Raw genomic sequence first — 21191 nt, 5'->3', positions numbered from 1 at the left:
TACACTTTCCTTTCCCTGTCAATTCTGTTAGGGCTTCGGTTCATTCACAACAGCATTTTTCCCTCCCACCCACCCTTTGTTCTCACTGGAACCTTTGTTTAGCTCTTTCGATTATGTCTTATGTTCACTATATATTTAGCACGACCAGAACGTATTTCAAGCAGACCCTTTTTTTTTCCTCTACGTCTATATGTACCCTCAAGATTAATCATTTATATTATGGATTATACTGGACTAGGTCTCATTCCTTCATTGGGTTCCGGGGATGTGGAACTGCTGTCTTGCTTCCCAATAAAAGGAGTGACAGGGAAGTGCAACCCCTGGCTTCACTTTACCCCACAATAAGGCCTAGCCCTTGGAGACAGGTCCGCAAAAATATCCACTCTAGTGTGTGGACCCCCGGTCCCACCTGATCTGTACTCCACCCAGGAGGGCCACCCCTCCTGGTTCTCTTTAGTTCCTAGTGACTGAGGGATATGGGCCTCACCCCCGGAGACTGATCAGGACTCCTGTCCAGGGTGTGTACCCGGTACCACTCGATCTTGTCTCCCCCCCAGGAGAGCTTCTCTCCTGGTCCCCTTACCCCTAGATTTAAGCGCTTCCCTGCCACCAAAATTTTGACCATTACCCTTTGTGTGTTATCTGTGTGTTACCTAGCATAGAGCCTTTATGCGATAACACTGCCAATTGGAAGAGTTTATTAACTGCTATTTAATTGGTGAAGTTTTATTTATTATCTTAAACAATTATTTTGTCACTATATTCCTTCTACTCGTATTCTTGTTTTGGGTCACCTACTCGGTACGAACTATTTAGGTGTCCCAAAATCAGCTCAATTAACCCAAAATTGAAAATTTTCTTTTCCTTTAGAATCTCTTTTATTTTTATTTTAAAAGCACTTATTTGTATTAATTAATATCCTGTGTGAGTTTAAATAAAATTGATCATGACTTGACTTGGTATGCAGAGCAAAGCAAGTCAAAGATTCATCAGCAAATTTTAGACCCCTATTGTTTAGGTTCTTGCGTCACCTGTAACCTCACGCTTTCATTAGGGAGTTAATAGGGACTTTTAATAGGGCAGGATCACTACGGACTACGACTGCGGTTAAACATGCTACTGCGCAAGATCAGAATCACGTGACCGTTCATTTTGCCAGCGCAGTGCTACGGCTACGGTGAGTTGTTGAGCTTTTCCGCGTAGTCGCGACTACGGAGAACATTTTGCTCGCATTTTGCCGTCTCGGGAATTCTAGAATCTTGTCTTTTCGTAAAACGTTTTCAATTCATCTGACGGAAGCGAAATATGTAACTTGTGTCTAATTTCTGCTCAGATTTACGCTTTTGATATACTCGAACTTAAGCTTAGCTGTTCATAGACTTATACGAAAAATTCATATTGACGACCGAGAACAGAAATCATGCACAGGTAATTTACCTTCTCTTCGCACATAAAAAGTTTCATTGTCTGTTCGAAATGATTAGTGTGTCTTTCTACTTGTGTAACCTTTGTTTCTGCGAATTTTTATATCGCATTATATATTTGCTGAAAGAAAATAATCTTTGAGATAATCGAAATTCGGCATTACGATACTTCAAACTATATCACTAATCTGAGAAGTCCATCTTCTAAATCTAATAAATGAACGATTACTATTTCTGTTATTTCTTTCATATTTGGCATAAGTATTCTAGGGCGAAAAAATAAAAACTGTTACCAAAACTTTGTTCACCAATTTCACTCGACGTAATTGCTTTCCCAAGTATGAGAGAATTGGTCCATTATTCTTAAAATAAGATCACATGCAAAATACTTGCATTTTTGTGAACTGAACATGAAAACATGAAAACCATATCCTTGCGTGTTGTTTCCCTCTCCGCCTCTTCTCTTGTAGTCTGTTGTGTGTACTGCAATCTTAACGTTCTATATTTGCGCAACTCAACCCAGTGTTACAAACAAAGGACAACGCTCGTCCAGCCGTAGTTCGTAAGTCCGTAGTCGCCGTATCTTAAAGTCCCTAGGGACCTTACGATCCGACAACGGCGACGTCCATTAAAACACCGCTGAAAAACAGACTTCGAATCATTTTACACTTTTTCGCGATCATCCCAATTCGCCCTGTTACTTAAAAGAAGGGGATTTTGGCTGGAGTTGAAGAGAGGGGAAAGCGCTAAAGTTCGGACAGAGACGGTAGAATTTATCGCCTTGCCGTTCCTGTTCCCAAGTAAATTTAAAATTTGGTCATTTCACGTCGTAGTTGTGCAGTGAAGGCAAACAAATGTACAAAAAGCGTAATGCACGTGCAGAGTTGTTGTTTTGCTCATTAAACCTTTCGTTTTTTGACGCCCCGTTGCCGTCGTCGTCGTGGTTTCGTAAGGTCCCTCCTAAAGATGCCACGACGGCGACGGCCACGAAAACATCTTTTAAAAAGTGAATTTGCGTTCTTTCAATCTCTATACCGATTACTCCAACTCATTTACTTTGTCAAATGCAAGCGAACTCTTTTTGAAACGAATTACTAAGAACCATATTCAAGTTCAGGAAGAGAAAGAAAATCTAGCCGTCGCTTATTTACGTCCTCCATAAAACGTGAAATTAGACATTTTCCCGTCGTAGTCGTGCAGTGAGGGTAAAGACATGTACAAGAAAGCGTGAGGCACGTGCAGAGTTGTTGTTTTGCCTATTCGATCAACCCATTGCTTTTTTTGACGTTCTCGTCGTCGTCGCCGTCGTGTTATCTTAAAGTCCCTATTAACTGTACAGAGAACGAGCTTACCCTTTCGCAGTCAAGTTTAAATGTGCAAAAAAAAAAGAAAAAAAGAATATACTCAGTGTTCAATATCATCAACCTCGATTGTCAGCGATTCCTCAGTCTTTACTTGTTTCTGGTCAATAGATAGCAGGGCAGTTTTTATTGCTAGAAAAGGAGAACGTTCCTCATCTCCACAATAAGGAATACAATATGGTCCTGACCCTGGTAACTAAAGAAACTACCGGTTTTTAGACATGTTGCTTAGTCTTACGTTAATTAGGGGTCTTACGACCAGTGGTCTTACATCCAGGAGTCTTACGTTTAGGGGTCGTACGACATTTTGGGGTCTTCCGTTATGGGTTTACAACCTGGGGTGTGACGACCAGGTTTCTTACATCCAGGGGTATTACAACAAGGGGTCTTACATGTAGGTGTCTTATGTTAAGGGTTCTTACGACCAAGAGAAACAATGTATAACAATAAACTGGGATATTTAAGTTGGTACGAAAATCAATTTTCGTTACTGACGCTTTTTTCATCTTCACGACAATTTACGTTCTGTTCCAAAAGTGTTATCGTGCCCCTTCCTTCGCGCTTAAGTGACTTTCGTGCTTAAATGGTGCCTTCATCTTGTTTAAATAGAGCAAGATGGACGCCGAATTGACAAAGAATTATAATGGAGCCTCGAAGCACGACTGTATATCGTACATTGGCAAAATTACGTTTTAACGCTGAAAAAGTGTTGTATTCAATAACGATAAAAATTCATCAATAAATTTTAAGCTTAGGACAAAATTAATACATGTGCAAAAGCGTTGTCTGGTCAATACAATTTTATTGCATAAGTGAGTGACATCGAAACTTTATACTGAATTTTTAGTGAAAAGTCGGTCAAAATGGCCTCTTTTCGGTGAGACAAAGAATTTGTCTCATTAACTTAAAGCTTTATGCAGAAAGTATGTACTCGCTGTAAGTGCATATCGATTGCACAGCAATCGTGCAGAAAATCAAGTTTAAATAAACGAGTCTAGAGGAAAACTGTAACAGTAAATGTAACATTAGACTATTTTTTATTACAAAAAGGTGGTCACCATCATTGTGCGCATGCATGGCTATCAAGGATAGTGCAATTTGTCTCATTAACTTAAAGCTTTATGCAGAAAGTATGTACTCGCTGTAAGTGCATATCGATTGCACAGCAATCGTGCAGAAAATCAAGTTTAAATAAACGAGTCTAGAGGAAAACTGTAACAGTAAATGTAACATTAGACTATTTTTTATTACAAAAAGGTGGTCACCATCATTGTGCGCATGCATGGCTATCAAGGATAGTGCAGACAATTGAAATAATCAGGACCGAGTCATTTGAATTTCGTCTCAGGGGACATACGGGGTGGAATGACTACAACAATTGAATGCTGATGTTGGCCGAATACTAGGAAGTTAAGAATACCAATACTTGAAATAAAATCTTATTGGCGACGGTCTAATTTGCGAATCAAGAAAGAAATCTGTAGAACCCAAAATGATGTTTGGCCTTAACGAACAAAACTTGCCAGAATTACTTGTACTAAACTGAAATACCAAAGACAACTCATACGTCATACGTCTCATACGTCTGCTTACCAAGGAAGGAATAAATCACAAAATTCTTACCTGCTGCAATTCCGTAAAAATCATCGATGCCCATAATGTTGCCTTGCATTTATTTTTAGTGAATCTCTTTTTGAGCCATTTACTATGCAAGCTGCATCGCGAAGGAAAGTAGACGGTTAAACTTTGTACTTCATTTCCACTATGTATTTGAATATCCACACCAATCAATGTTTTTGACTGTTTTTGTTTCACATTTTTTTCAAAAACACGTTTTGCAGAGATAAATAGATTATTAAACAGTGCTATAGAAATGAAATACCCAGGGGACGTTCTTGAATCTGTTCAAAACCTCCAAACACGGGCTTTATCAAGTTTAAGGGCCTGTTTACATGGAGGTGGTGGACCCCAGGTAGGTGAGGTATCATGGGGTGGGTCACCCCGCCTAACATGTAAACGTGATCACATTAAAGTGAGAGATTATATGGACAGGCAGGTTATCCCAACTGAGAGGGTTCCCTCACCTACCTGGGGTCCCCCACCTCAATGTAAACAGGCCCTAAAAATTCAGTTCATGTCCGTTCGAAATCGCCAACAAATGACTTAAATGCAAGACGGCGTGCATTTTCCCTTTGTCTTAAACAAAGCAATAATATTGAGGGTTGTTATCCTAACCAGGGTACGAATTTTAACAATTTTTTGTCTGAAACGGGGTTAGGGTCTTAGGATAGCACGTTGCTACCATGCGAAAAGGGGGCGCCCCCCCCCCCCCCCCCGAAAAAAAAAAAATACCCACGCATAGTCGAGTGTAGCCGGCAGGATCGTTTTAGCCTAACGAGAAACGTTTTTTGCAGATGCTGGGAAGCCGTGCGGAGAATGGAACGGACGCTTTCGCGCTTTGGCGCTCGCTTCCTGTGGTGTTTGTACAGATAGGGAGGAAGTTAATCAGGTTCAGAAGAGATCATTTCCCCTTGATGTATTATTAGTAGAGTACGAAATTCCAGCCACAAAAGACGCGCATTTGCATTACCGCAATGTAGGACTGCTAATAAAGCCATAACATGTCATCGAAAAATTGACTTCGGGAGCAACGGGGCTTGTAATGATTCTTTTTTGAAGATATTTGTTGAGTACCAATATCGACACTTTGTCAGAGGAAAATTATATTTTTGAGCCGTTTCAGTAAAAAAACTATAATATCCTCAATTCTTATTTGTAAAATATTCTTTACTGATTGCACATTACACACATTTTTTTCTCAATAATTACTGGTCTCAAACTAATAAACTACTTTACAGGATAGCTGAGAAACTAGCTTAGTAGCACCTCAACCTCTTTAACGAAGATCCATTTGTTGACGACCAAATAGTTAGAACGTCGGGTAACAACACTTTACTTTAGAATCAAACCGATCATACGTCAGTGTGAGTTGGAGCTGGGTATGCATAATGTATTAACGCAATCGCACGGACATGGCACGCATTTGTAGCCGGGAGAGCATGGGGATGATCTGCATACGTGGTTTCCGACTGGACAAACTGGAGGTTTTACACAATCTTCGCGGCACACTGTGTCGATGATAAGTGCTATTCAGAGAAACAAAATTCAGTTTAGTGTTAGACTGTAAAGAATGGGACGGGATTACAGGATTTAGCACCAGTTTATTTCTGCTTTTACTAAATATGGCTAATCAACAAAATGAAACTGCTCGCCCCGGTTGTTCAAACGTTGGATAGCCCTATCCTCCCGATAAATCACTATCCAGCGGATAAGTATTACGGAACTCAATTAAGCTATCCGCTGGATAGTGATTTATCCTGTGGATAGCGCTATCCAACGTTTGAACAACCGGGGCCTGATGTATTCTTACAACGGATACCGTAAGGGCACTCATTCGAAATATTTCGCCACTGAAGGGTTTTAAGGCCTGGGTCAAAGGTGTGATCGGAGCATATGAATGATTAGCAATACCTCGATTTCTTTTTTTGAACCAACCACCAACTGGTCAATAATTGACGATTTTTAGCAAACTGGTCCGCGACATACCACGTGACTTATTACCAGCTATTTATACTTAAAGATGTTAAGGACGATATTTATGCTTGCCAAATTTTGATTCAGCGCCATCACCTATGCTGAACGTATAGCCAATAAATCATTTCCCACAGGTAAACCCCTTAGTCCCAAGCCTTAAACTACTTGAGCATTTCTCATTGGCATCAATCCCCCGGCCATTTTACAGTTGTGGGCTAGCCTTTGAGTGAACGTGAGGTTCACTTCTGACCTTGTTTGATACAAACCTCCTCCCTTGTCTAATGTAGATTTTACTTAAAAAGTACTAGTTAGCATGAGAACAACATGATTTACATAGCAAAGCAGGGAGAGTTTTATCAAAACAAGGTCAACTCCAGCCTCGTTAAATGGGCTATTTTTTTTGTAACCAGCTGAACCTTACTATATTTGAAAGATGCGAGGAATATACCAACCATTCAATGGTATATTGCCTAGTAAGCCATTGATCAACTTCGTTTCCAGGTGCGGCAACCTAGCTTTTATTCTCGAGTAAACCGAAGACGAAATAGCTGGATTTCTGACTTAAACTGGACGGAATAAACACACGAATAAGAAAAACACTGTTGATACTCGATGATCTGCATCCTTTTCAATACTGAAACCGTTCTGCGAAACTGTCAAATGTTTGAAGAAAGTCTACGTGGGGTAAGGTTGTCAAAAAATTAGAAATATTTTTGAATGATAATACAATTACGAAATTCGGCTGTCGTATGATGTATGATGCCGATCTCAGAGGGTGTTAACACGCCTTCTCCTCAATCCCATAATTCTTCACATCATGCTCAGTCTCATTCAACACTGTTTAATTAGAGGAAGTAGATTTCTCCGCAGTTTGTAGCATTTTCAAATATAGTTTCACCGGGAATCGTTTAGAAGAGTAAATCGTACCTAGCAAGGGCTCAACCTGTTTAAAAAAAAACAAAAACAAAACAAAAACAAATGAGGCACTTTTGATAATAAACTCCCGACAGTCATTTGCGCTTATTTTGCTGCTCTCTCTTTCACTGCCTGCGTGTCTAATGTTGATGCTTGGGTGTGCCGTTCATATTTAAACTAACGTAAGAATTACAAAATGTAGGTATATTGGAATAAATAAGACAGTGACAAGTAATATATTACAGTTAAACCTCCATTTAGCGGCCACCCTCGGGGTACCAGCAAGTGGTCGCTTAATGTAGGCTGGCCGTTCAATGAGGCTTGTTATAAATTAGCATAATATTTAACAGCTAGACATATCACTATTTTGACACAAACGCGCGGTGGAATATAATAAGCATTACTGGTACTTAATCAGTCATCAACTGCTTTCGCGGATTGTCTTTTTCTTCATCATTTGATACTGAACCGCTTAATCCGCTTAAGAGGTGACAACGATGACGGAAATCTAGTTAGCACGGCCAAACGGTGGTCGCGGCCGCTTAAGCCTTTAACTCCCAGAAATGATTAGTATGTGACTTCTCCTTAGAACACTAAATACTATACTTTGTATAACAGATAAGTGGTGAGAATAGGTAAATATATCAGCGTGAGGATGTTATATTGATTTATCATAAATCCACTGCTTCACTGACTAATTTTCAGAGAAAAACGCGTAGCGAGCCATGGAAGCGATAAATTGATCGAGTCGTACTCCCAGTGCCCAACCAACTAGAGTTCGAGTCATCTTCGATTGTTAGGCGATTTATAAGTTTAACTCAAGTAAAATCCGGTCCGTTCAACTTAAATCCTTCAACTGCTGCAGATTTTTCAGTTTCTGTGTTTCATAGTTGTACAATTACTTTTCTAGCCCCACCAGCGACAGTTAGTGATGGTTGGATTCTCTTTACTTATTCATTAGAAACAGTTTTTTTGAGTAGTTTTCAAACAGTGCTGCGGTAAAACAAACTAAAAGCACTCCTTTTTCGAGTTTTTGATCTATGGGGCGTTGCGAGAGTTCATTTGACATGACGGCCTATCAAGCCCTGGTCCAATCGCAGTTTCCAAGAAATAAAAATCAACCAATCAATGTGCTCGTTTACGTCAATCGCACGGCGCCCACCTCTTGTTTTTGTTTTTCTTTCCGACCCAACATGTTAGAGATGAAAAAATTAATCAGAGGATTATAAAATAAATAAACCCCTTTATGACTTGCTGGTATATCGGAGGATAATGCCCTTGGCTAAGAGATTGTCTTCAAAATTTCACATTTGCCCTCGAAAATTGTTTATTTTTCGGACAATCTCTCAGCCGCGGGCATAAATATCCTCCGATATACCAGCCGCCAGAAGGGGTCTATTTACTAAATAACTCGCCAAATACTCATATTCAACATTGAATAAAATGAATAGTAGTCAGAAATGTATTTATCATGGGTTATGTAACCTTTTCTTTGGGGTGTTACATGGTATGCTGTTCTGTTGCTTCATTAGCGGTAGGCTATTTATTTGAGTTGTTCTCATTTATATTCATTCGCGTCTTACGACCGTCCCTACGCCCTCAAAATTATGTCCGATGTTGAAGACGTTACTCCAGCGAGCACAGATTTTCCTGGCAGCGACGTTTTGCTGCCTTCGCTCCCTAATCAACCTTTGTCTCAACCTCTCGAAGCTTCAGTACCAATCCAGTCTTCAGAATCCAGTGATATAGCGTCCGCGTTCTCTCTATTTAAGGATTATTTCGACAAGAAGTTGGGCGCCTTGAAGCGCGATATCCAAGACGAGTCGTGCAGTAATACCGATTCTGTGGCCAAAAAGCTTAAAGAAGAATCCAAGATCACGTTTAGATTCCAAGGTAATAAGAAACAGTTTCAATTCAACTCCGACCTTGCAGAGAAGGTGAAGTCGGCGTCAGTTGCTCTCGGGAAGAGAAAATTAGACCTTGTTAAAACTCACCTGGAAGAACTAGACTCTGACATCAAGAAGCGCAACAAACTTATCAGACTGGCAGACAAGTCCGCCGCCGGTTGGGATTTGGTGAACGAGTATTTATCAGACGAGCTGGCTAGCGGGTCAGAGGACGAAAAGCGTATCCACCGTGCCGAGCAGAGGGCCCTTCGTAAACGCAACCAACGCCAACAGAAAGCGAAGCCATCCAAGCAAGGTTATTCACAACTCCAATCATCTACCGCAACCACCGCGTTTGCTGGCCAACATTCATCATCCTCCAGACCTATTTCTCCTACTTTTGGCGCTTTCAGCAAACCAAGATCAAGTGATATTTGTTTCGCCTGCGGCCAGCAAGGTCATTGGACATCTCAGTGTCAAGTTAATCCTCAAGCCAGATCTTCAAGCTCGGGGCCGTCCTTTCCTAGTTCTTCTGGTCTTTCGGGCATTGGAGGTAAATAGGACCACTGAATTAAAAACTTGTTCTCCAAGGTTAGATATTAACTTTACTCAATTTATTAGACATGTATCCTTCTTATTTGGAGTATTTCAGGGAAAGGGACTCTAGTTCATTAGTCGATTTCGATTATGATCGTAATCTATTTGAATTTGAACAGAATTCCGCATTGCCAGTACTTAAGGGTAGACTTAGGTCCTGTTTTAGTTATTGGCACACTATTGGTGCCAATAGTTTTGTTATCGATACTATTAAATTTGGTTATCGGATCCCATTCATTAGCACACCTTGTCAGGCGCGTTTTTCTAACAATCATCAGTCAGCTCTTAATAATGCGTCTTTCGTGGAGTCGGCTATCGCTGAATTAGTCCACACTCACGCCGTCGTTGAGGTTCCCTTTATTCCACATGTCGTTAATCCACTCTCTGTCTCGATACAGTCTTCAGGCAAGAAGAGGCTTATTCTGGACTTACGTCATGTCAATCATTTTATTTGGAAACAGAAGTTTAGGTGTGAAGATTGGAGAGTTTTATTATCATATGTTAATAAGGGCGATTACCTTTTCAGTTTCGATCTCAAGTCTGGATATCATCATATCGATATTTTTCCGGATCACCAAACTTTTCTGGGTTTCTCCTGGTTTTTTTTCTGGTACCGTTCGGTATTTTTGTTTTGCATCACTTCCGTTCGGTCTAAGCTCAGCCCCATACGTCTTCACCAAGTGTCTCAGACCACTCGTTAAGTTTTGGAGGTCTAACGGGATTAAAATTGTTGTGTTCCTCGACGATGGGTGCGGAAAAGGGGATTCACTGCCTATGGCCAAGGAAAATTCATTGTTTGTGCAATCATCCTTAAGCAGTGCGGGGTTTGTTGCCAACTCCGCCAAATCACTATGGAACCCCACTCAGCTGCTTGTTTGGTCGGGTTTAAACTGGGACTTAGTTATCGGTACCATTTCTATTACCGATAGACGTATTTGCAAATTTATCGCTCTGGCCCGGGTTCCTAGAAAGCCGATTAGCGCTAATCGAGGATTAAATATCGCTAATCGCCGAATAAATTTCATCCCACTATTAGATTCTGTTCCTGAAAGCACGATTAATCTTAATCTAGGAATAAACTAAATGTTACATTTAACCCACCTAGCGAGGACGATTAACTCGCTAATCGGGGGAAAAATTTTGTCAAAACAAACAAAATGGCGGACTTACTGTTCCCTATAATTGACCCGCAAATACGCGAAAGAAAGTTCCAACAGCGAGAAATTGACCTCGACGAACTAACTGACGAAGAACTCCGCAGTAGATACAGGTTTGGACGGGAGTCAATAAAATTTCTTGTAGAAATCCTGAAAGACGACCTACAGAGGCAGACGCGAAGAAATCATGCGCTGTCGCCAACGCTACAAGTTCTTGTAGCGTTGCGTTTTTTTGCCAGGGGCAGTTTCCTACAAATAATTGGTGACACCGTTGGCCTTCCTAAATCCACCGTTTCAAGAACTGTGACCGATGTGTCAAAGGCTCTTGTGAACAAGCAGGAGGAGTTCATCAACTTCCCCACAGAACCTGCTGAAGTTCAAGAAGTCAAAAGAGGATTTTACGAGAAGGGAGGATTCCCTGGTGTTGTAGGTTGTATCGACGGGACCCATGTGAGGATCCAAGCGCCCAACAAAAATGAGAATGACTATGTCAACCGAAAGGGCTTCCATTCCATCAATATCCAAGCAGTATGCAACCATAAAGGTAAAAAAGGAGTATATCATTTCCAATAAGCATCCAATATACAAATGATAAAGAACAAAGCAGAAATAATACATATTATCTGAGGGGGTGGTAGAAGTTCATGTGCTCCAAAGAATATTTGTTGAAAGTTATATTTATATTTAAAAGATTTTAACTCTTCTGGTGAAAAAATATTAATAATTAGCAAAGTAATCAACCCTGTAATATGTTTTTATGGTAGGGACCCCATAAGAGAGTTGGCAATTGACATGCTTGTCATCTCACTCAGATGTTTGAATTCAATTATCTTTGGGCAGAACATAGACAAACATAGGTAAAAAAAAAATGGAGCTAAGGGACCGGTCATTATTTATCGCCTGGAGACACGGAGGATTTGGGACTAAACAAGGTGAAATTTAGTTGATCCTCCCTTTGAATGTTACTTCACTGAAGTAATCCCCCCTAACAACTTTAGATGACTTTCGCAATCCCCCCATGTCTTCATTTTCCAAGCAAATTTGAGTGGTCCCTCTCTGAATCCTTCCAAAGTTTTCAGTGATCCCCCTTTAGGGTTCTCAGTTACGACGGATCCCCCCTTTTGTTCTCCTCAAAATTAAGTGATCCCCCAACTAAAATCCTCCCCCCCGGGCGATAAATAATGACTGGTCCCTTAAGTCTAAATATTATATACTACAGTGCTTGATGCCCATAAAAAGTCAGATATCTTCGTCCTCTTCAAACAAAAAGATTGGATGGAGGGGGGGCTCAAATCCAAAAAACCTATCAGAAATCTATGAGATTTAACCATGGAATTTCTGGAAGGATGGAGTCTCTAACAGTCAATAAAAACTCTCAATACGGGAGGTATGGATACTTTATGGAATTACACAATAAAGTACAAAAGTTATTGTTGAAATTTCTTTAGGCATGTTTACGAACATCGTTGCACGATGGCCTGGTAGCACACATGACAGCTTCGTATTTAGCAGTTCATTGATTGGTCAGAGGTTTGAGTCTCAGCCCCGCACATTGGAAGATGGCTTGCTTCTTGGAGATAGTGGGTATCCTTGTAAACCATATCTCATGACCCCATATCTCAACCCTACATCTGTAAATGAGGAAGCATTCAACCAGGCCCATAAAGCTACAAGGGTGGCCATTGAACAAACCTTTGCATGGTGGAAGCGACGGTTTCATTTGCTTCACTCAGAAGTAAGAATGAAGCCTCAGAAGGTCTGCCTTATTATTGGAGCTTGCGCCATATTGCACAACATCGTAATACTGAGGAGTGAACCACAGGATTGCCACCTCCTGCATGAAGACGACCAGCCAGCAATGGCCCCCTTTCATGGCCCAGAGAATGGAAAGGCTGTGAGAGATCACATTTGCCACACCTTTTTTTAAAATTCCCTTTTCTCCACTAGACGTGTATCTTACGGTGTCAGCATCTAAATTCTTTAAATAACCTAAACATTGTCAATATTGCAATCTTCTAAAATGATGTCAGACTCTCTGTATGGGTAATAGCTGCAGAAGTCTATTTTGTCACACATTTTCCTTCAAATCATCTGATTTTCAGGTAAAATTGTTGCATATCAAGAATCATTTTGTGTTCCAGTGCTACTAGTGAGTTTGCCATCATTCAACGTCTAACATTGTCAAACTTGGTTGAAACATTCAAGCCATTGTCGCTTTAATTGCTAAGATTGTTGCTTCATCAAAAGTGGTCTTTGTGACTTATCGATTTTGTCTAAAATACCCAATACAGAGGCTCATAAGTCAAGAAGAGTATAAACTTTGTTGCATGTCTTTTATTCCAAAAATGCTGTCCTCTTTGAAGAACTTAATTGTTCAGCTATTGGCACTGTTTATGTCCTAACATAGTCACAACATCTCTCGCCAAAATGTTCAAAATTTTTATGTCACTGACTAAGGCTTAACAGCTAATGTAAATACACTAACGGAAGTATTATGACCAAGTATCTCTGAGATAATTTGGAAATCCTTAAGAATTGGTATCATACTTCCAGTAGTTTGACATTCAAAATATTGCTCCGAGAAAACATTGTCAGAATGATCGTATATGGTAAAAATGGGAGGTGACAGAAACCACTGTTAATACACTTGGAACTACAAGACATTTTCTGGATAAAAGGAAACCAGTACAAAGGAATAATTCCTACAATTCTGCCTGTTGTAAAGATTCCAAATAGTAATGACTTATCAGATCATTATAGGTTTCTGCAAAACTGTCCACCTACCCCTTCCCTAAGCCAACATTAACACTTACATTTTGTAATACCAACATGGATCCTTCCACTCAGTTTTACATGGATAATAAAAATGAAAGGAGAATGCAAGAAACAAAAGACTCAATTCCACCTGTAATTTTTCTTGGAGGAAATGTAATTAGTACTGTGTGACCCCCACCCTATCTCACTCAGGTGATATATATCTAGTAGCAATAAGAAAAATTCTATATACAGCTACTATGCCTGTCAAGCTGGTGTTAAGTATTTTGTGATACAATAATGGAAAATGAATCAAAATGAAATATAAAATAATGGATTTGAATCAAAATGAAATATATTACTATGTAACTGGTCACAGAGACATTATTTCCATAACTGGGATAAACAAGATTTTGTGTATGAAAAAATATACTTGAAATTTATGTAGAATCTGAAACATTCTACAAAACATTGTAAGCTAATGTAAAATCCCAATATCAATATAAAGTGTTCATAAAAAATATCCTGCATTCAATTTGGGATGTTTTCCTTATCTTCATCATCCAGTTTTTTGCTGATAAGAAGAATTTCCATTCGAAGCTTTGTTTTCTTTAGCTCTAGCATTTCTTGTTGCAGCTTTAATGCCTTTTGCTGCTCTTCCAGAATATCAGCTTGTGAAATTCGTCTCTTTCTATTTGGTGGCAACGGTGAATGATCTTCCTTAACCTGTGCTATCAGACCAAGTTTCATCATATCTTCACTCGATAGCGTTGGTAAATCTTGTTGGTCTTCCACAATATCTGCTTCAGCTGGTTCTACTATATTCAATTCAAGAAAATGTTGTGCATTCAGCACCAGAAATTTGAACTATAGGTGAAATGTTGAAAAAGATAGGATATTTACGTAAGCTTGTATTGATGTTTTTTATAAGCACTCAGTGGCCTTTTTTCAAGTCCTTCTATTACTGCGATTGAGATTTCCTTCGCTGTTGACCCGTTCCTATGTTGTTACATCGAAATAAAACTTGCCTTCGAAACATTAATGCAAGCTTGACTATAAAAAAAAATAAGTAAGCTTTTCACTGAAAAGCAAAGGAGAAAAAATTCTTATTCTCGAATTACGAGTTCATCAGAGCCTACATTCGAACGTTTCTCGGTGTAAGAGAGAATTCAAAGAAGATAACACAACAGAACCAAGAAAAACAAAGTTCACAGGTTCTTACACCGAAGTTAACCCCGTTTTTGCTGCTGTCGGGGATCATCGAGTTGGTAATTTCGCAAAGTAAAATGGCAGAAAATGGGGAGGAAACTCTGCAAAATAATTTAAAAACTTAAGTACTTATCTTAAAATGCTCCACGAAAGGTTCCCAGATAAAACATACCAAAAATGGCGGACAAAGCTACAGCTTTCTAGGAAATCACATGACCAGTAAAACAATGAAATATTTACATAAGCTTTCTCACCAAGCCCTTCGCCGCCACCAGTCTCAAATCCCCCCAGTCCGGAGAAGGCGGGTGTGTCCTCAAAAATTTCTATGATTTGCTCACTTGACTGGGAAGGGGGCTTGGGTGGAGGTCCACCGCCAGTCTTCTTGTACTCTTTCTTGTAATTACTAAATTCTTTTTTGGCTGTTGAGTGGAGGTTCTTCCACTTGTCTTTTATTTCTTGGACGGAGCGATTCGCTCGGCCAACAGCATTTACCTCCTTGGTAATCTCCTCCCAGACTTGACTTTTTTTTTGTTGGTTATATTATTCGTCAGCTTTGACTGGATCACATCAATATTTTTTTTCACACTTTCTGTAATTACGGAAATCTCAAGCGGTGAGAAATTTGGTTTTCTTTTTCTTTCCTTTACGTCAAGTTTTTTCACCTCACTTTCCGCCATTTTGTTTTCTTCACCGGCCCCGCAATCCGCGCCAAGTTTTCGCGCCATATTTTTTTAGAGGCAGGCGGTCGAAAAACTCGTTAAACCGGTTTTCATTTAGCACTAATCTGGGATTAGTTAATCGTGGGATAATTTCGCTTTCAGGAACTCCTTTTTAACCCACGATTAGTTATCCGAGGAATAAGAAATTTAATCGTGGATTTGACGCTAATCGGAGGATAGATTAATCTGCTTTCCAGGAACCGGGGCCAGATTGAAAATTTCTTCTATCCGCACCTTATGTTAAGGCTCGGGATTGTGCCGTTATCGCAGGTCATGTTATGTCCATGTCGCCAGTTTTGGGTAACCTGACTAGTCTCAAAACCCGTTTTCTTTACAAGGTCATAGAATCCCGCCGTAGTTGGGATTCCCGTTTTAATATCGGGCTTCATAATGATTGCCTCTCTGAAATATTTTCCTGGAAAAACAATATCGTTAGTCTTAATACGAGACCCATTTTGCCTTATAATGCTCCCCTTTTGTTTAGCTATTCGGACGCTAGCAACGTCGCCTGCGGGGCTTTTGTTGTGGGCACTAATGAGGTGTCCCATCGTATGTGGACTGCTTGCGAAGCAGCTAAGAGCTCTACCTGGAGAGAACTTAAGGCTATACAATTTGCCTTAAGTGCGTTCAAAGCCTCGGTTCGGGGTAAGTGTGTAAAGTGGCATTCTGACAGCCAAGGGGCCGTTCGTGTTGTGGAGATAGGGAGTCCTAGTGCAGAATTGCATTCTATTGCGCTTGATATTTTCTATTTTTGTCGAACTTACAATATTACACTTATTCCCCAGTGTGTTCCCAGGGAACTTAATGCTTGTGCTGATGCGATTAGCCACATTGTAGACTTCGATGACTGGTATACAACCCCCGAGTTCTTCGCACACTTGGACCACCTTTGGGGCCCACATACAGTCGACAGGTTTGCGAATGCTGCCAACGCCCATCTTCCCAGATTCAATTCTAGGTTTCGCGTACCCGGCACTGAAGCTGTTGATGCATTTTCAATCTCGTGGAATGGAGAGAATAATTGGCTAGTCCCTCCCGTCCACTGCATTACTAGGGCGGTTCAGCATCTCCTTGTATGTGGTGCGGTTGGTACTTTAGTCGTCCCTTATTGGCCGTCTAATGTGTTTTGGCCTTTCTTGTTCGCAAATGCTGTTCAATTCCGACCGTACGTCCTTGAGTACATTCATTTTCCCGACCCCTCAGGGATTTTTGCCCTTGGGTGTTACAAAGATTCACTCATTGGTTTAGACAGGTTTAACAGCGCGGTGCTGGCAGTCAGAATTGGCGCTAAGGGGCCTTAGTTTTTTTCAAGCCGAGTGGCTTTATGTTGGCTCGCGTGTTTTTTATTCCGCTCGTCGGTTCATTTGTCCTCGTTTCGCATGAAACTAGCTCGCCGAGTGGCTTGTTTACCGTCGTTTTTGAGCTGGCCCATTCGGCCTTAAATAGTTTTGCATCCGGTCAGAGGCATTACCAAGCGTCCATTTTTTATTGCTGTATTGACTCCCAGTGCGTGTACTGAGGAATTTTGCCATATATTTTTGTTCTTATCCTCGTAGAAGTTCTCAAAGATGCCTTGCAACCTAATTTTCAACAGGTTGAAGACGGGCGACTCCGGGCACTGGTTCAAGATCTCCCCGCAGTTCTTCTTAAATCCAAAGCCGACAGTACCGCGAGGAAGTACGAAAAGGGCTTCAATCCGTGGAGAAAATGGGCTTCTCAGTTTAAAGAAATTGTTATATTTCCCGCTTCTAGTGTGCACGTTTCATTGTTCTTTCTTAGCTTGATTCAAGAATCTGCTTCTTGCAGTACTATTGACGAAGTCCATTATGGGCTCAAGTGGGTGCATGATTTGGCAGGTCTACCCGACCCCTGTAATTCCTCGTTAGTTTTAACTTTAATAGAATCTGCTAAGAGGCTTCTCAGTATCCCTGTTAAAAAGAAAGAGCCTGTGACCCCCGAGGCTATTCAGCTTTTATTTTCTAAGTATGGATCGTCTTCAGCTAGTTTGTCTGATTTACGAGTGCTTACTTTGTGCGTTTTAGGTTATGCAGGGTTTTTTCGCTTTAACGAGTTGGTTCAGTTACGCAGGTGTGATTTTCAGTTTGAAGATTCTTTTATGAGAATCTTTGTTCATCGAAGTAAGACTGACGTTTACAGGGATGGGGCTTAGGTTGTTATCGCTAAAACTTTAAAGGCATACATGTCCTTATTTATTAGTTCAACAATATTTTGTGGCCGCTTCTTTTTCAGCAGACAGCGAAGAGTTCATTTTTCGCCCTCTTGTTTTTCTTCGCAGTACCGGAGCTTATAAATTGCGCGGGTCTGTTCCTTTGTCTTATACTAGAGCGCGGGAGATAGTGCTTAGCGCTTTCGATTCCATCGGCCTTCCCAAGCAAGGCTACGGTCTCCATAGCCTTAGGGCCGGAGGCGCCTCCGCTGCTGCTAATGCTCGAGTGCCTGACAGATTGTTTAAAAGACACGGCCGTTGGAAATCAGACAAGGCAAAAGACGGTTACATTAAGGATAGTGTTAATTCATTGTTGTCGGTTTCATTATCACTGGGTATTTAATTTTCCGTATTTCCCGTTCTTTTAGTTCGCACACGGCTCGTGTTGACACACCCCAATTGAGGTTGCTTGTTACATGATAAATGTTTTATATTCGTTTGAGCGGGGTAGCGAATTAGAATATAAATGTATTTATCATGGGTTATGTAACCTTTTCTTTGGGGTGTTACATGGTATGCTGTTCTGTTGCTTCATTAGCGGTAGGCTATATATTTGAGTTGTTCGCATTTATATTCATTCGCGTCTTACGACCGTCCCTACGCCCTCAAAATTAAATACCCAGTGACCAGGGGCTTCTCTTAGACGTAGTTTTTTGCATGCTGCTATATGACAAGTTTAGCACGTTTTTTATGAATCATTGTTATACGAGCATAGTTTAGATCATTTTGTTGGGTTCTTTTTCTTGCTGTAAATTTTTACATTTCCGAGTTTTCATTCTGTTTGTTGTATTATTTCCATCCATTCTGTTGATGAAGGCATAATAAAGAGGGTCGCACACGGCTCGTGTTGACACACCCCAATTGAGGTTGCTTGTTACATGATAAATGTTTTATATTCGTTTGAGCGGGGTAGCGAATTAGAATATAAAGGAGAATTGCTAATCAGATCTTGGGAGTTAAACGGTTGATAAAGGTGGTCGCTCAATAGAGGTTTAAATGGTTCTAGCTTTCGTTTCAGGCAATTTGTCCTCATAATACTCAAATAGATGGCCGGTTGCAGAAGTAGTTCGACAGGTCAGGCAGCAAGTTAGGTTGTGGCATGAACTGTGACTTCATTGTGCCTAATACAGAATCTCGACCTTCAAATAGAGCGAATCCCGATCCCGTAAAACTTTTGGGAAGCCTCTCTTTTCATTGAATAAGAAAGAAACTTTATTATACGTTTCACTCACTATCTTTCTCCAACAGTAGGCATTAATAAGGTAATTGATATCAACAGCGGCTGGTAATTATTCCGTCCACCTAGATTATTCCGTATATCACAAGAATCTCATCCAATAAAAAAAGATTGTAAAAGCTAATGCTGCCTGAGTTACGTCACGTAAAAGAACTCAAGGGAACAACATTACCTATCGGCTAGAGCATGAAACACGCCACAACAAGAGTCAAAGTCAGGATTACGACGGTCTTCATGACAGCTATAACTACACATTTAAAAAAATGTTGAAAGAAAGAAAAGAATTTTTTTAAGAGTTAAGTACCAAAACGTAGGGATATTTTGAATTGGCCGAAATGTCCAGAAATAAAGATTAACAGGTGTACATTAAGACACACATAACCACCATAAAATCCAAATGAAAGAAACAAAAAGAAGAAGAAGAAAAAGAAAACAAACAATATCGATGGCAGTCAACAGATACCTTAGTTGCTCGCAAGAGACAAGTAGTAAACGGATTGCTGGAGTGACCGGGATACTGCAGGGGCTATCAACAGCGCCTTTATAGGTTTTTACATAGCTTGTTGCGTTTTGTTGACATCAGGTGACTCGGCAAAAAGCCTTCGTGGAAACTCACTTTCAGGGTAATAAGGGAAATAACAAGCGTGGCTCCATTAATCAGCTCCTGCTAGGAATTTGACGGAAGAATCAACCAGGTTAACGATGCATGCAATCAAGAAATAGCCTCACCTCGCTATATGGGCCACATACTTCTAGTCCCATAGTGACCGTTGTCTAGAGTTCTGACATCAATTTCCATGAGGGACACTAGACTTTATATGAGGTATTTTAAAACTACAAGTCCATTTGTTGACGTGTTTACATAGCAAACGGAAAGTTATGAAAGGAGGCTCATGACATATCACTACTTTTTAGGCTCGATCAATTGGTGCCATGACAGAGGTATAAAACCAGTACCTAACCACCTCTGAACTCCTTTTGCCCCTTTTTGTTTGGTCGTGATCGGTTATAACCTTTTTATATCACCATTGATTTTAGCTAAGGTTAGTTTTGCACTATAGCGATGGGGCTTAAAAATGCTGGTAATGTGCAGGTGGTATCAGCTGCGGTGTAGCAGACTTCCACAGCCAATAATTCCTTTGGAATTATTGGCTGTTCTACCCATTTCCCGGAAATTTATTGTTTAGGCTGAGAAACATGATAAAATGGGCATCGATAGCAAAGGACAATATGGACAAAGGAATTTTCTTAGCAAATTTAATCTATGAAGAAGGGTTACAAAACACTTGCCTTCAAATCGGTCCCTATCACCATCACAACCGAAAGAAGGTTTTAAACTAACCAGCCGATATTGTAACTACTAGCGGGAATAAGGACCTTTTAAATATTGCTTGCCATACCATTTAATCAGATTGGCCTACGTGTCAGAAGTCCTAAAAAATACTTAATAAATGTCAAGTACTTTCAAGACAAGGGAAAATAAAGGCATTTTGTTTCTACTGACAGTCATGTTAGCGTAGAACTTAATTTTCCGAGCAACACGGAGGCATGAATGACTTTTAGATTGTAAAAATTCAATGTCTTTTTTTTGTCGTTATAACAGCAACATATAGCTCTCTCAGATGTCAACTTTCACGGCAGTTGTTATGACTGTTAGACGGAGACCTTGATGCTTTTATTACTTTTTGTTACTAGTGTTACCTTTCCAACAATAATACAGCAGTTTTTGACCGTCAATCAAGTACTGTTAATAAAAATTTGATAGTGAAGTGACCTTCACATCGTTAAAGTAGCCTGTTAGAAAGAAACTTGTTTGATTTGAATTGACAGCAAGCACCAACTCGGTTATCCCGCTGAAGGAATAATAAAGAGGCTTGCACTTATAACGCTATCACGCTAAATATTCACAGTGATAAGACCATCTATTCTAGTACTGTACTAGGAAAATCACGCACAGCCAGGTCTGTTCACCCATAATTGTCGATTTAAACCAAACTTCTGTGTCTTATTGATTGTCAGTTGGCTAAAAAGGCTATCTATGCTGCCAGCCCGCAATATAGGACAAACAATGAAATGTAATGTAGCTTAAAAACCGATATAATGCCGGAAAC

General features: G+C 40.2%; 1 protein-coding gene across 1 annotated transcript; it reads left to right on the top strand.

The window, feature by feature from the left end:
- The first annotated feature begins 16167 nt into the window (after positions 1-16167).
- LOC140949022 (integrase/recombinase xerD homolog) lies at positions 16168-17786 on the top strand. The gene is made up of 2 exons (XM_073398278.1): positions 16168-16261; positions 17173-17786. Exons 1-2 carry the CDS (start codon positions 16168-16170, stop codon positions 17784-17786), a joined length of 708 nt encoding a protein of 235 aa, XP_073254379.1.
- Positions 17787-21191: the final 3405 nt, after the last annotated feature.

The sequence above is a fragment of the Porites lutea genome, chromosome 9 (genome assembly GCF_958299795.1).
Source record: "Porites lutea chromosome 9, jaPorLute2.1, whole genome shotgun sequence".
NCBI lineage: Eukaryota > Metazoa > Cnidaria > Anthozoa > Scleractinia > Poritidae > Porites > Porites lutea.
The sequence above is the reverse complement of the archived record's forward strand: the minus strand, read 5'-3'. Positions and strand labels throughout refer to the sequence as shown.